Source organism: Haliotis cracherodii, unplaced genomic scaffold, assembly GCF_022045235.1.
Source record: "Haliotis cracherodii isolate W230 unplaced genomic scaffold, xgHalCrac1.p SCAF_8, whole genome shotgun sequence".
Classification (NCBI taxonomy): Eukaryota; Metazoa; Mollusca; class Gastropoda; order Lepetellida; family Haliotidae; genus Haliotis; species Haliotis cracherodii.
This window is the reverse complement of record NW_027266341.1, coordinates 59636490-59649978: the sequence shown is the minus strand read 5'-3', so window position 1 is coordinate 59649978 and position 13489 is coordinate 59636490. Positions and strand designations below refer to the sequence as shown.

General features: G+C 49.0%; 2 protein-coding genes across 4 annotated transcripts in view; both read right to left on the bottom strand.

The window, feature by feature from the left end:
- LOC139450188 (translation factor Guf1, mitochondrial-like) overlaps window positions 1–13489 on the bottom strand; it is a 33519-nt gene that overhangs the window by 16856 nt on the left and 3174 nt on the right. Inside the window, exons 3-10 of one of the 3 annotated variants that reach the window (XM_071231862.1) lie at window positions 13020–13131; window positions 11570–11718; window positions 10961–11041; window positions 10497–10658; window positions 9596–9660; window positions 8872–8984; window positions 2170–2260; window positions 224–353 (exon numbers count right to left, since the gene is read on the bottom strand). In XM_071231862.1, coding sequence (XP_071087963.1) covers window positions 224–353; window positions 2170–2260; window positions 8872–8984; window positions 9596–9660; window positions 10497–10658; window positions 10961–11041; window positions 11570–11718; window positions 13020–13131 — 903 coding nt within the window. Of the gene's footprint in view, window positions 1–223; window positions 354–2169; window positions 2261–8871; window positions 8985–9595; window positions 9661–10496; window positions 10659–10960; window positions 11042–11569; window positions 11719–12717; window positions 12730–12807; window positions 12821–13019; window positions 13132–13489 lie in introns of those variants that run through there. The other 2 variants (XM_071231863.1, XM_071231864.1) reach the window with 2 other exon arrangements.
- On the bottom strand, window positions 6358–8637 carry LOC139450409 (uncharacterized). Its single transcript, XM_071232099.1, has one exon. The coding sequence runs from the start codon at window positions 8396–8398 to the stop codon at window positions 6869–6871; it is 1530 nt and encodes a 509-aa protein (XP_071088200.1). The 5' UTR covers window positions 8399–8637; the 3' UTR covers window positions 6358–6868.

Here is a 13489-nt window from a genome sequence, read left to right as displayed (position 1 = left end):
GGGACATGGTTCTACCTACCATGGGTCTGACTGGTTTATAGTCAGGCAGAGGGGACATGGTTCTACCTACCATGGGTCTGGCTGGTTTATAGTCAGGCAGAGGGGAAATGGTTCTACCTACCATGGGTCTGACTGGTTTATAGTCAGGCAGAGGGGACATGGTTCTACCTACCATGGGTCTGGCTGGTTTATAGTCAGGCAGAGGGGACATTGTTCTACCTACCATGGGTCTAGCTGGTTTAAAGCCAGGAAGAGGGGTGACAGGTCTGTCAACGAGGTGGAATGTGTCGCCCATCTGGGCCTCCCTGGTGTTGCGCATGTTGGCCATCACAAAGCCCACCTGCCCCGCATACCTGAAACATCACACTGATACTGACAATATACAGTACATTTTCCCCTGTAGACTGGTAGTTCCTAAACAGTACCATAGTTTATAACAATCAACAGAGTCAATAACATTTGTAAACAGACCTAGGTTACATACAATTTGTGATTCCATCAAGATAGACACTTATGGATTAATGCATACAATAAAATGTCAATACATGATCTGTCATTGAGTAATTTTTCTAAAACCAGCCTAAGTTTTGTGAATCTTATCTCGCATATTAGCCTAATTCGTAATCCTGGAACATGTACAGATGTGAAATTTTTCCAAGAATACTCATTATTCCCCTATTGTTGTCTGTGTAACATCTTAAAAACTCCTTTCTTACCTATTGGAAATACCAGCTACTGGGGACCAGCTACTGGGGAATATACCAGTCAAACATCCTATTGAAACATTTATTAAGAAAAGACATCAACTCAAATTTGGAACGTTTTATATTTTCAACCACAGTATTGTCAGGACCAGCAGCTTTTCCACTTTTTAGGTGCATTATGGCGTCCAGAATTTCACCCTGTGATATGGGTGTCTCAAGGATAAGTTTGTCAACATCAGGATAAGGTGCAGAGGAAACATTCATTCGTCTAACACATCGTCCAACAAACCAATGAATGGAAGGATTAGCAGCAATGCTTGTTGTGGAGGCATGACATCATGCAATCCCACAAGTCACCGAGGCTACCACTACACCCTCTAGCCAGCTCTCAAGACAAGCCTGTGGCGCTTGGGTCTTGGAATGAAGACAGGATGCTATCAAGTCCTCCTACCTCCAGACAGTGCTTGGAATCCCCAGAGACGTATACACCACTATAAGTACCTTACAGATATAGTCAAGTTCCGTTAATCCAACATGGTTGGTTGCATATGATTATGTCGGATTAACAAGCATGTGAGATAAACGAAACGAGTTGTTGTTTGTTGTTTTATGCCACACTCAGCAATAATCCAGCTACATGACGGTGGTCTGTAAATAATCAAGTCCAGACAATCCAGTGATTGACATCATGAGCATCGATCCATGCAATTGGGATACGATGACATGCATCAACTAAGACAGCGAGTCTGACCACCCGATCCCGTTAGTCGCCTCTTGTGACAAGCAAAGTCGCCTTTTACAGCAAGCATGGGATGCTGAAGACTAATTCTACCCCGGATCTTCACGGGTTTAAATGAAAGTAAGTTGTATCAACGTTCGTGATCGAAAATCAGACAAAAACACAAAAGAATAGTCTGGAAAGGAAGACGCAAGTTTAAAACTAATGCCACAAAGCTCGAGAAAGCAGTTTTCTTAGCTGCTAATGTAGACTTCCTGTTCATCATTTTATTGGTCCATCAAAGTACACAAAAGGTCGTTCTGACATGAGCTGTAATGAGATGTCCTCAGCGGTAGCGAGAACTTGTATCTGATTTTTATGAGATTGAGGTAATCGAGGCATGTGATTATTCCTGATTTGTTTATTCAAAGCATTAATTGTTTATTGTTAAGCAAGTTTAACTCTGCAGCCTTTGTAATATGCAGCTACTAACCGACTTGTCTCGCATCATAACACGTTGATGTGTACTCGCGTGCAGGTGACCACAGAGTATGCTGATCACTATGTTGGATTAATGAGTGATTTCCGTAATTCCCTGCAAATTAGGTGTATCGGAGTTTGAGTGCAAGACAGTAGGATTAACGAGTCTAAATAGCACTAATTTAATTGGTTTCCATCAATGTGATGGATAAAGCTGATTGTCGGATTAACGAGACTTGACTGTATACACCCAAGTTAGCACCTTACAGAGCTGATGTGGGGATCTCCATGGGGTGCATTATTCCAACTTCCTGGACCTCGTACGCCTTCTGGCCGTGACAGGACTTGATCTTGTCTCCTGAGGGCAAAGCAGACATTACATGTTATGTGTGTTGCCCATCCTCCCATCCTCCGTCACCCATCAGCCTCTACATTCTGTGACACACTAACCCAGCCATGACACACATTACACCTGCCATGATCCACAACATGGTACAATGATTATGATACATCACATGGTACAATGATTACGATGCATCACATGGTACAATGATTACGATACATCACATGGTACAATGATTATGATACATCACATGGTACAATGATTACGATGCATGACATGGTACAATGATTACGATGCATCACATGGTACAATGATTACGATACATCACATGGTACAATGATTATGATACATCACATGGTACAATGATTACGATACATCACATGGTACAATGATTACGATACATCACATGGTACAATGATTACGATGTATGACATGGTACAATGATTACGATGCATCCCATGGTACAATGATTACGATACATCACATGGTACAATGATTATGATACATCACATGGCACAATGATTACGATACATCACATGGTACAATGATTACGATGCATGACATGGTACAATGATTACGATGCATCACATAGTACAATGATTACGATGCATCACATGGTACAATGATTACGATACATCACATGGTACAATGTTGTAGAATTTTCCTATTCGGAATATTCTATAAGTAATACGTTACCACTGTTATACCGAGGCTGTTGTCTCCCACAACTGCTGCTATAGCGAAATCTACCACAGAGATCTCAATTACCTCATGCAGCACGTGCGTAGCCACCTAGCTGCCATGTGACACCCTTCACTCTTGTCTCCTGCGAGAGCAAGTGCTCGGGGGACGGACGGGCGGGCAGCAGCCCAGTGGTAACGTATTACTTATAGAATATTCCGAATAGGAAAATTCTACAAATTACATTAAGTAATACGTTACCACTGTTATACCGAGGCTGACTACCACAGTAGGCGGTGGGGAGCACCTACAACCCGAATCCTGACTGCTAGCGTTCCTTCCGACCAGCGGAAGTAAACACCAAGGCGGAAGCACTCGATGCGCATGCACCTAGCTAGGCGTTACCCTATAGGAATACCAAAGCACTGTCAAGCGCATACCGTAAGGCTCAATCGTCATTGCCAAAACGATTGGTGACTCCAAACGGCCCCACTGGATAGGTATTTCATCGCCGCAGCGGATGAGAACACTGTATCCGCGTGAGCTTAATCTTAGATCAGGTTAAACAGTCGAAAAGAGGGAAATTAATTTCCTTCAGACCGTATATCCCAGAGCAAGCCTACTTAAAGTATGCATTAGGCGCGTGACCTAATTCCAGTATTCGTAAGCATGTATCACAAGGTTGGAATACACGACAGACAATTAAATGAATAATTGTCAAAATACAAATAAGGATAAAACACACAAAAAGCCGCCTCACCTGTGGTGTGAGTGCGCTGGTTTGCAGGACCCCCACTCCTGTACCCACGGCGTGGGAACATTGGAGACGACCCAGATTGACCACCGTGCAAGGACTGACGACTGCGGAGTTTGGAATTGCGCTGGACACACCCCCTAGATGACCGCTTGTGCCGCGATCAGCGGCCCAAGACGGTGCACCCCCTCCACGTCTTCATCAGAAACCTTTCTGAGGTAATGATTGGCAAAAACCGAGTCAGAACGCCAGTAACAACCTCGTAATATTCTGTGAACAGAGATATTCGAGTGTAGGGCAAATGTTGCCGCTAGCGCCCTGATCTCGTGCGGGTTTGACCCCGCTACCGGTAACCCCCGAGACCGGTACGCCAGATTGATGACAGAACGAAGCCACAACGCAATCGAGTTGCGAGTTATGTCAACCGTGCGATTAGGGTTACACGATATGAACAGACGGTCACGCCCTTGTCTACGTTCATTCGAAGCCTTAAGATAATACTTAAGGGCCCTAACCGGACACAGCGCTCTGTCCTCAGTATCAGCAGGATGTAAGATTTCTTTGAGGGATCTTACAGTGAATTCTCTCTCCGTTTGCCCGACTCTCTGATTCTTGGCGACGAAGCCCATGAGCAGGCCCAGGCGGACCGCTCCTTCGTCACCCCTATCGAATCGTACCTTGGCGACATCGAGTGCATGAATTTCGGATACACGTGCCGCCGTGGCAAAGGAGAGGAGAAATGCTGTTTTCCAAGTCACATGCCGGAACGAAGCACTATGCAAGGGTTCATACGGAGCTTCCGTAAGTGATTGCAACACTAGGGAAAGATCCCAGGCCGGTGCCCGAAGGCGGCCCTTCTTAAGATCGTGCTGTTTGAAACCCTTGATAATACCCCGTATCACCGGCTCTTTGGAGAGACTGGTACCCATAGCAACGTCCCGTACCGTAGCAACGGACGAAACATAGTTGGCAATGGAACCCCCGGAGAGTTTCCGGGTCTCTCGCAAGTGAGACATGAAACGAGCAATATCCTGCACAGATACCTTATCTGGCGAAGGAATGTGATGTTTACAACACCACTTCGTGAAAATAACCCAACGTGCATTATACACCTTCTGGGTAGAATCACGATGCATACTAACGTATGCCCGAGACGCCCGGCGAGAAAAACCTTTACTCCTCAGACGCTCGGTGACAACATCCACGCGTGCAGATTGAACTGCCCTGCGTTTGGATGAAACTGACGGGTGTGAGGGTGGATCAAGAGATCCGGTCTCACAGGCAGTGGGAGTGGCGACTGCGTGACCTGGGTCAGCAAGTCGGGGTACCACGATCTGTTCGGCCACATGGGCGCGATCAGTAACATTCGACAGCGAACTCCTCGAAGCCGGCTTAGAATGTGTGGTATCAACGCTGTCGGCGGGTAAGCATAAGCGTCCAAGCCCGTCCAGTCTAACGCGAGAGCATCGTGATCGATGGCCCTCGGGTCCGGGACTGGTGATACAAACAACGGGAGTTGATTGTTGAACCGTGTTGCGAACAGGTCGACCATCGGACGACCCAAACGTTCGCACAGCCACTGAAACACTACTGGGTTCAGCATCCACTCTGTGGGGCTCGGATCCTGAGGCCTCGATAGAGCATCGGCCAGTACGTTCCGCACACCTGGGATGTGACGGGCGCGTATCTGGCACGGGACACTGTCCACCAGAGCGTAAAACTCGAACGTGAGATCGAGTAGCGAGTGACTGTGGGTTCCCCCCAGTTTGTTCACATAGGACACTACCGTCGTGTTGTCGGTCGCCAGCATGAGCCGGGCGTCGACGAGACGATGCTTCCAGTGATTGACTGCGTTGATCACTGCCTTGAACTCGAGACAATTGATGTGAAGACCTAGTTCGTCTACGCACCGCAGCCCCGAGCTCACCTCCCCCTCTAGATGGGCGCCCCAGCCCACTAGAGAGGCGTCTGTATACAGGTTCAACGTGGCCCGGTAGGGCCGCATAGAGACTCCTGATAAGACATTGTAAGGGAGCGTCCACCACTCCAGATGCGGTCGGAGCCGATCCGGGAGGGCGACGGTCGCACTGTTCACCTCCGTTGCTAACAACTGGATTAAAAACCGTTGCAGCGGGCGGAGTTGGAGACGACCCCGTTCGGTGCAGTCCTGGGCTGATACAAGTAGCCCTAACAGCTGTTCCCAAAAGTGAACAGTCTGTTGCACCGCTAAGACTTTGGCAATCATCGCCTGAATTTTGTGCCACCGGTCTGGGGGGACAAATAGGCGATGGGACACCGTGTTGAACCGACCTCCGATGAACTGCAAGTTCTGAGAAGGGGTTAACTCGCTCTTGGGGAGATTGACAATCCACCCCAATTGCTCCAAGAGCCGACGTGCGAAAACGAGATGGCGTGACAGGGTGTCCGTCATTCGATTTGCTACTAGCGAGTCGTCCAGGTACGCGAAGTACCGGACACCCCTCCGGTGGAGGAACCCCACTATGGGGGTGGTTAACCGGGTGAACAGCCAGGGAGCGGATGAAAGACCGAATGGGAGTACAACCCACTCGTAGTGCCTGCCTTGAAAGACAAACCTGAGATACTTGTGATGATCCGAGTGAATCGGAACATGCAGATAAGCATCCTTCAGATCGATCGAAGCTAGCCAGTCGGCCGGCATGATCAGTGCTTTCAGGTCCGTCAAGCTCAACATTCTGAACTTGGGCGGCTTGCGCAGGTAGAACTCGTTGAACGATTTCAAGTTGTGAATCATTCTGAGTTCGGCACTGTCCTTCTTGGGAACGAGAAATATCCTGGAGTAAAACCCCGGTGTTATTTCTGGTAGAGCTAACTCCCGAACTGCCCTCTTCTCCACCAACCTGCCGATGGCATCGGCGAGGAAGGGAAGATCGGTTTCCGAATAGAAACCTGCCGACGGGGCAACGGTGAGCGGCGGATTCGCTTTGAGATCGAGCCGATAGCCGTACCGAATCGTGTTGACCACCCACGGGTCGTCGAACACTTGTTCCCAATTCTCCCAATAAGTCTGGAGTCTGGCTCCCACTGGGGACAGAGAGGGGGGCCGGACGGGCTGCGGCAGGCGCAACTGTCCAGGGCCAAGTGACTCGGGTTCGCCTACGGGCCAACCGAAGTTGGCGCTGTCGGCATACGAACCCCTCCAATGAGAGTCACCTGGAGGGGCCCTTGCCGTCCTTAGACGACTTGGGCTTCCCCCAGTTCCCCTTCTTCCCGCGAAAGGGCTGCTGAGAACCCTTACCGGAGCCCTCAGAGCGGGGCTTCTTCCCGGAGGAAGAAGGACCCGACCCCTTAGGCCTGCCGGACGCAGCATCCTGGGGCGCGCTCCGCTTCGGAGCGGCACCCAGGCGCCTATGCAAGGACCCCACAAGATCCAGTGTGTGCCGAGAGGCATCGGCAGACACAGCGGCCTGTTGTTCCTTCAGAACCCCAGGGATCTTGTTATTAAACAGGGTCCGAGCAGACCAAGGCTGCGAAAGGAGCACCTCCTGATTGGCAGCGTCCAACCCTGAAGCAGCCAGATACGACTGGCGCCGAAGAAAATGGCACGTGCCGGAAACAAAGGCCGAAGCCCCGGCAACGTACTCCAGGGAAGCATTCAAACCGAGCAAGCAGTTGTAAATGCGCTGGTCTCGGTCCGTAGGAGAACCTTCGACCAGACTGGCCGCTGCAGCCAGGTATGTGTCTCCGTGAGACAATGCCAGCATGGAGTGTCGAGCGAGGGTGTCCAGCTGTTGCAAGGTACCTTGTGGTACCGTGGCAACCGGTGGGGCACGGACCCCCAAACGCTCCACATGGGCTTCCGCAGAAGGACCAGCCTCGGGAAAGGCAAGGTCATGTACTGGGAAAGACCCTTTTCTCCACGACGGGGGAGGTAACGGGAGACCCCGACCGGAGGCAGCCGTGAAGGCCTTCTCCAAAGAAGGCTTAATCCCGCGCAGCAAGGTTGATGCCGGGAAAGCCTTGTCGGACGTCTCGTCGTATACCTCGGAGGAACCCACGGAACCGTGGATTCCCCGCGGTATCGGCAGGGGCTTTGGCATGTCCTCGAAGAGGTCATACACCATGGCCACGCGGTCCTTAACCGATAGCGGAAGCAACGGTTCGGGGGAAGGACCGGTAACCACGGCAGCCGCCGCCGTACCGGTGGACCCCGCGTCCGAACCCGCGGCCACCGAAGAGGCCGGGGACGGAACAGCCAGCGGCCTATCTTGCGATAAGGCCGCCAGCTTGGAGTCCACAAGTTTCGACAACAATGCGGCGACGGAATCCCCAGACAGCCCGAGGGCCGCAAGGGGATCCGCCGCAGCCGAGGAGGTGGTACCCGCACGGGGACCCCGACCGGACGAACCGGCCACCACAGGGGTGGAGACGGACTGTACGTACAGCCGGTACCGCTCAAACTCCGCAGGCCCCAGACCTTCACACAGGGTGCACCGGGTGTCCCCGCAAGGAACCCTGCACCGCGGGCAACGATCGTGGGGATCCCGGGACGACAAAAACTTTCTGCACACCCCACAACTCCGAGGAGCAGGGGTAGAGGGGGTGGATACTGGGGACATATCCATGTCAGACATTGATTGTTTGCTATAAACAAAGAACAAAACATGGTTACAACGCACGCACCACAATGATTCACAAACGAGCATTTTCACAAGAAAATAAACGAGCAATGTGAACATATAACATACACATATAACTTTTATTAAAGAAATAAGTTATGTTAACCCCCAAAACATACAAGAACAGGGGAAACGTAAAACACAACGTGCATACGCGAACCCCGCAAGTATATAGAAAAAAGGGCGGGAAAAATTTTCCGTTTGGCGGGAAAATTATAACCAAGCGTAGCTACCGCAACGCCCCATAAAAGCACAGTTTATTAGAGAATAAACTATAATAAATATCACCAAATCTTCAGGAACGCTTCAGCAGGAGAAAACACGTCTTGCTTAGCAGACGAAAGAGACAAGAGTGAAGGGTGTCACATGGCAGCTAGGTGGCTACGCACGTGCTGCATGAGGTAATTGAGATCTCTGTGGTAGATTTCGCTATAGCAGCAGTTGTGGGAGACAACAGCCTCGGTATAACAGTGGTAACGTATTACTTAATGTAATATTACGATACATCACATAGTACAATGACTACAACTCACCTCTCTTGATGTGTCCGTCACAGACTGCCATGTGGGCTATCACACCCTTGTACTGGTCATACCACGAGTCAAACAGCAACGCTTTTAGTGGTTGGTGAGGGTCACCTGATGGGCTGCAAGTAACATTAATAGTTTCATGATGAAGGAAGAAAGGGGACACAGGTTGTCGACGTTTACCACATTGGTGACATATGAGTGAGTGAGTGAGTATGGTTTAACGCCGCTTTTAGCAATATTCCAGCGATATCAAGGCGGGGGACACCTTAATGGGTTCACACATTGTACCCCTGTCGGGAATAGAACCCGAGGTTTTCGGCGTGACGAGCGAACGCTTTAACCACTAGGCTACCCGACCGCCCTGCTGACATATGAAGGATAATATACAGGTTTAACCTGGGATTATGGCAACATTTAGGGATGCAACTCTGCACAGCAAAACTTAGGGACCAACTCTGCACAGCAAAACTTAGGGACCAACTCGGCACAGCAAGACTTAGGGACGTAACTTGTCACAGCAAGACTTAGGGACGTAACTTGTCACAGCAAGACTTAGGGACGCAACTCGGCACAGCAAGACTTAGGAACAAACTCAGCACAGCAAAACTTAGGGACACATCTCCACACAGAAAATGATGACTAAATCATCATGAAAACATCATATCCAATATGCAGCACATGAGCTTCAGAACATTCCATGTTATACACAGTTGCCATGGTTACCTACGGAGGAATCCGAAGTATGACCTCTTGGAGTAGCTGCTCGATGCCCGTTCCCAGCTTAGCCGAGATCTGCAACACAGACACGTATACTGCAACACAATCTCAGACACTTATACTGCAACAACATCTAACACATATATACTGCAACACACATCTCACACACATATATACTGCAACACACATCTCACACACATAAAAACTGCAACACACATCTCACACACATATATACTGCAACACACATCTCACACACATAAAAACTGCAACACACATCTCACACACATATATTCTGCAACACGTATATACTGGTGATGAGGTGATGGTGTTTTAGGTGTGTGTGCTGAAATGGCAATGACCTGGAGCATGTGAGAGGGGGGATGTCAAAAAGGTTGCACACATTTGAGGAGGGGGGAATGTCAAACAGGTTGTTGCACACGCTGGCACTGACCTGCAGCACATCGGCGGGGGGGGATGTCAAACAGGTTGCACACATTTGAGAGGGGGGAATGTCAAACAGGTTGTTGCACACGCTGGCACTGACCTGCAGCACATCGGAGGGGGGATGTCAAAAAGGTTGCACACATTTGAGGAGGGGGGGATGTCAAAAAGGTTGTTGCACACGCTGGCACTGACCTGCAGCACATCGGAGGGGGGATGTCAAAAAGGTTGCACACATTTGAGGAGGGGGGAATGTCAAACAGGTTGTTGCACACGCTGGCACTGACCTGCAGCACATCGGAGGGGGGATGTCAAACAGGTTGCACACATTTGAGAGGGGGGAATGTCAAACAGGTTGTTGCACACGCTGGCACTGACCTGCAGCACATCGGAGGGGGGATGTCAAAAAGGTTGCACACATTTGAGGAGGGGGGGATGTCAAAAAGGTTGTTGCACACGCTGGCACTGACCTGCAGCACGTCGGCGGGGGGGATGTCAAACAGGTTGTGCAGCTGCTGCATGACCATCTCCGGCTGGGCCCCCTTCAAGTCGACTTTGTTCAGCACCGGTAGAATCACCATGTTCGACTCAAACGCCAGGTAGAAGTTGGCCATGGTCTGTGCCTGCACACCCTTCATTCAGAGGAGAAATATCATCGAGTATTTCAGCAGAGATTTAGCCACAACTGATGTTCACAGGGCTATTAAGTAACATTCTGTTAGAGCTTTTCTAGACTTAAGTCAGCAATATGACCACCATATATAGGCTGACTGAAATGAGTCATAGAGTTGGCACCAGGAGTAGGCACCAAGAGTAGGCACCAAGAGTAGGCATAAAGTGTCGGCATCAAGAGCATGCACTCAGAGCAGACACCAAAAGCAGCCATCAGCTCACATCAATTTGATGATTGCACTCCAGTGGAAACAAGGCATACCTGATTGGCATCGACCAGAAGCACGACCCCCTGACATGCCCCAAGGGAGCGGGACACCTCGTAGTTGAAGTCCACATGGCCCTGTAACACAGACAGACACCCTGTAACACAGGCAGACACACTGTAACCAGTAACACAGACACCCTGTAACACAGAGACACGCTGTAACCAGTAACACAGACACCCTGTAACACAGACAGACACCCTGTAACCAGTAACACAGACACCCTGTAACAGACAGACACCCTGTAACACAGAAACTCTGTAACACAGACACCCTGTAACACAGACAACCTGTAACACAGACACCCTGTAACACAGACACCCTGTAACACAGACAACCTGTAACACAGACACCCTGTAACACAGAAACCCTGTAACACAGACACCCTGTAACACAGACACCCTGTAACACAGACACTCTCCAACGGGCATCACATATATTTGGTGTCTTATCAACATGGTATGTATAGATATCACATCTTCTTGATCAGTCACACTCCAGCTAGCGAGCTCAAAATACTACAGCAGAGAATCTTAAAATAAACAGGACCCATAAATTGGACACTGCTGTTTTAGGCTGATTACAAGTATGTAAAATCATCTGACCGGTGTGTCTATGAGGTTAAGCAGGTACGTGACTCCATGAAGCTGGTAGAAAAGTGATGCTGTCTGGGCCTTGACAGTGATGCCACGCTCTCGCTCCACCTGCAGTCGATCAAGCACCTGCTTGTTGCTGCCAGTCTTCGGTATCACACCTGTCACAAATCACAGATACTGATCACAGCTACCCCCCATCCTGACAACGAGGTGATGAAACAGTGCTGAATTATGCATGATAACGAGAATATATATACATAATGATCTAGGTTTTTATGCATGAAATTACCAAGGATTCACTTGTTTGTGACAAGCAGTGAGTGAGTGAGTGAGAGTGGTTTCACACGGCTTTTAGCAATATTGCAGCAATATCACGGCAGGGGACACCAGAAATGGGCTTCACACATTATACCAATGTCTGGAATCAAACCAAGGTCTTTGGTGTGAGTGAAAAGGAGTATATAGCGAGGCACTTGTGTGTAGGTACCTCCATCATTCCTCCCAGAGTCCTCATCTCGGTACTGCCTCTCTCACCGACAGCTAGTGGAACTACTCAAGTTACATGTGATCTCCACTGGACAGAGTTCTCTCCCCTTGATCCACCTACCTGTGATCTCCACTAGACAGAGTTCTCTCTCTTTGGTAAACCTACCTGTGATCCCCAGTAGACAGTCTGACAGTTCTCTCCACTTGATCCACCTACTTGTGATCTCCAAAAAACGATCTGCCCGAGTTCACTCCCCTTGATCCACCTACCTGTGATCTCCAGAAGACATAGTTCTCTCCCCTTGATCCACCTACCTCAAGCTCCTTCCCAGCGCGTGACACCTTCGTTACACTCTCGGTAACATCGCTGCCACCAGGGTGGGCGCGGCCATTACAAGAATCTTGAAATTTGCCTTCTAACCCCAAATATAGTAACGTTTATATTTTTGTTGATGTCTTTGGGAATGCCATGATATTTCATTTTGAAAAGGTTTACAAAATTGAAATATAATGGCATTCCCAAAGACATAAACAAAAGTATAAACGTTACTACATATGGGGTTGGAGGGCAAATTTCAAGATTCTTGAAATGGCCGCGCCCACACTGGTGGCAGTGATGTTACCGAGAGTGTAACGAAGGTGTCACGCGCTGGGAAGGAGCATGCACCTACCTGTGATCTCCAGTAGACAGAGTTCTCTTCCCTTGATCCACCTACCTGTGATCACCAGTAGACAGAGTTCTCTCCCCTTGATCTACCTACCTGTGATCTCCAGTAGACGATCTGCCAGAGTTCTCTTCCCATGATCCACCTACCTGTGATCTCCAGTAGACGATCTGCCAGAGTTCTCTTCCCATGATCCACCTACCTGTGATCTCCAGTAGACGATCTGCCAGAGTTCTCTTCCCATGATCCACCTACCTGTGATCTCCAGTAGACGATCTGCCAGAGTTCTCTTCCCTTGATCTACCTACCTGTGATCTCCAGTAGACGATCTGCCAGAGTACTCTTTCCATGATCCACATGGGCGATGATGCTGAAGTTCCGGATATTTTCTGCAGGAAAGTTTGAAAGCTCCAACTTTGTCTGCAGAAGTCAAGACAGTTCAATGTTGATGATTCTGCATACAATATCATACAGATAACAATGTTTCTGTAAAACGTGCAAAATACAATATGGTACAAAATACAAAAAAATGATAAAAGGGTGTTTGCATTCCATGCATCACCAGAAACAGCTCTATCACCATGGAACTCTTCTCCACTCTGGAACCAGGTGAACATAAACCGTTTGGTCAAATGCCTATTAACGAGTGAGTGAGTTGAGTGAGTGAGTCTTAACACCACTTAAAACACTTTTCCAGTTATATCACAGCATGTCAGCTTACTGTGGGAGGAAGAACAAAGTGATGGAGGTCTCGGATGTTTACCACTTCCGTGAAACC

What these genes read in the sequence shown, in the direction of transcription:
- LOC139450409 (XM_071232099.1), bottom strand. Translation starts at nt 8,398, where the DNA reads ATGTTCACATTGCTCGTTTATTTTCTTGTGAAAATGCTCGTTTGTGAA.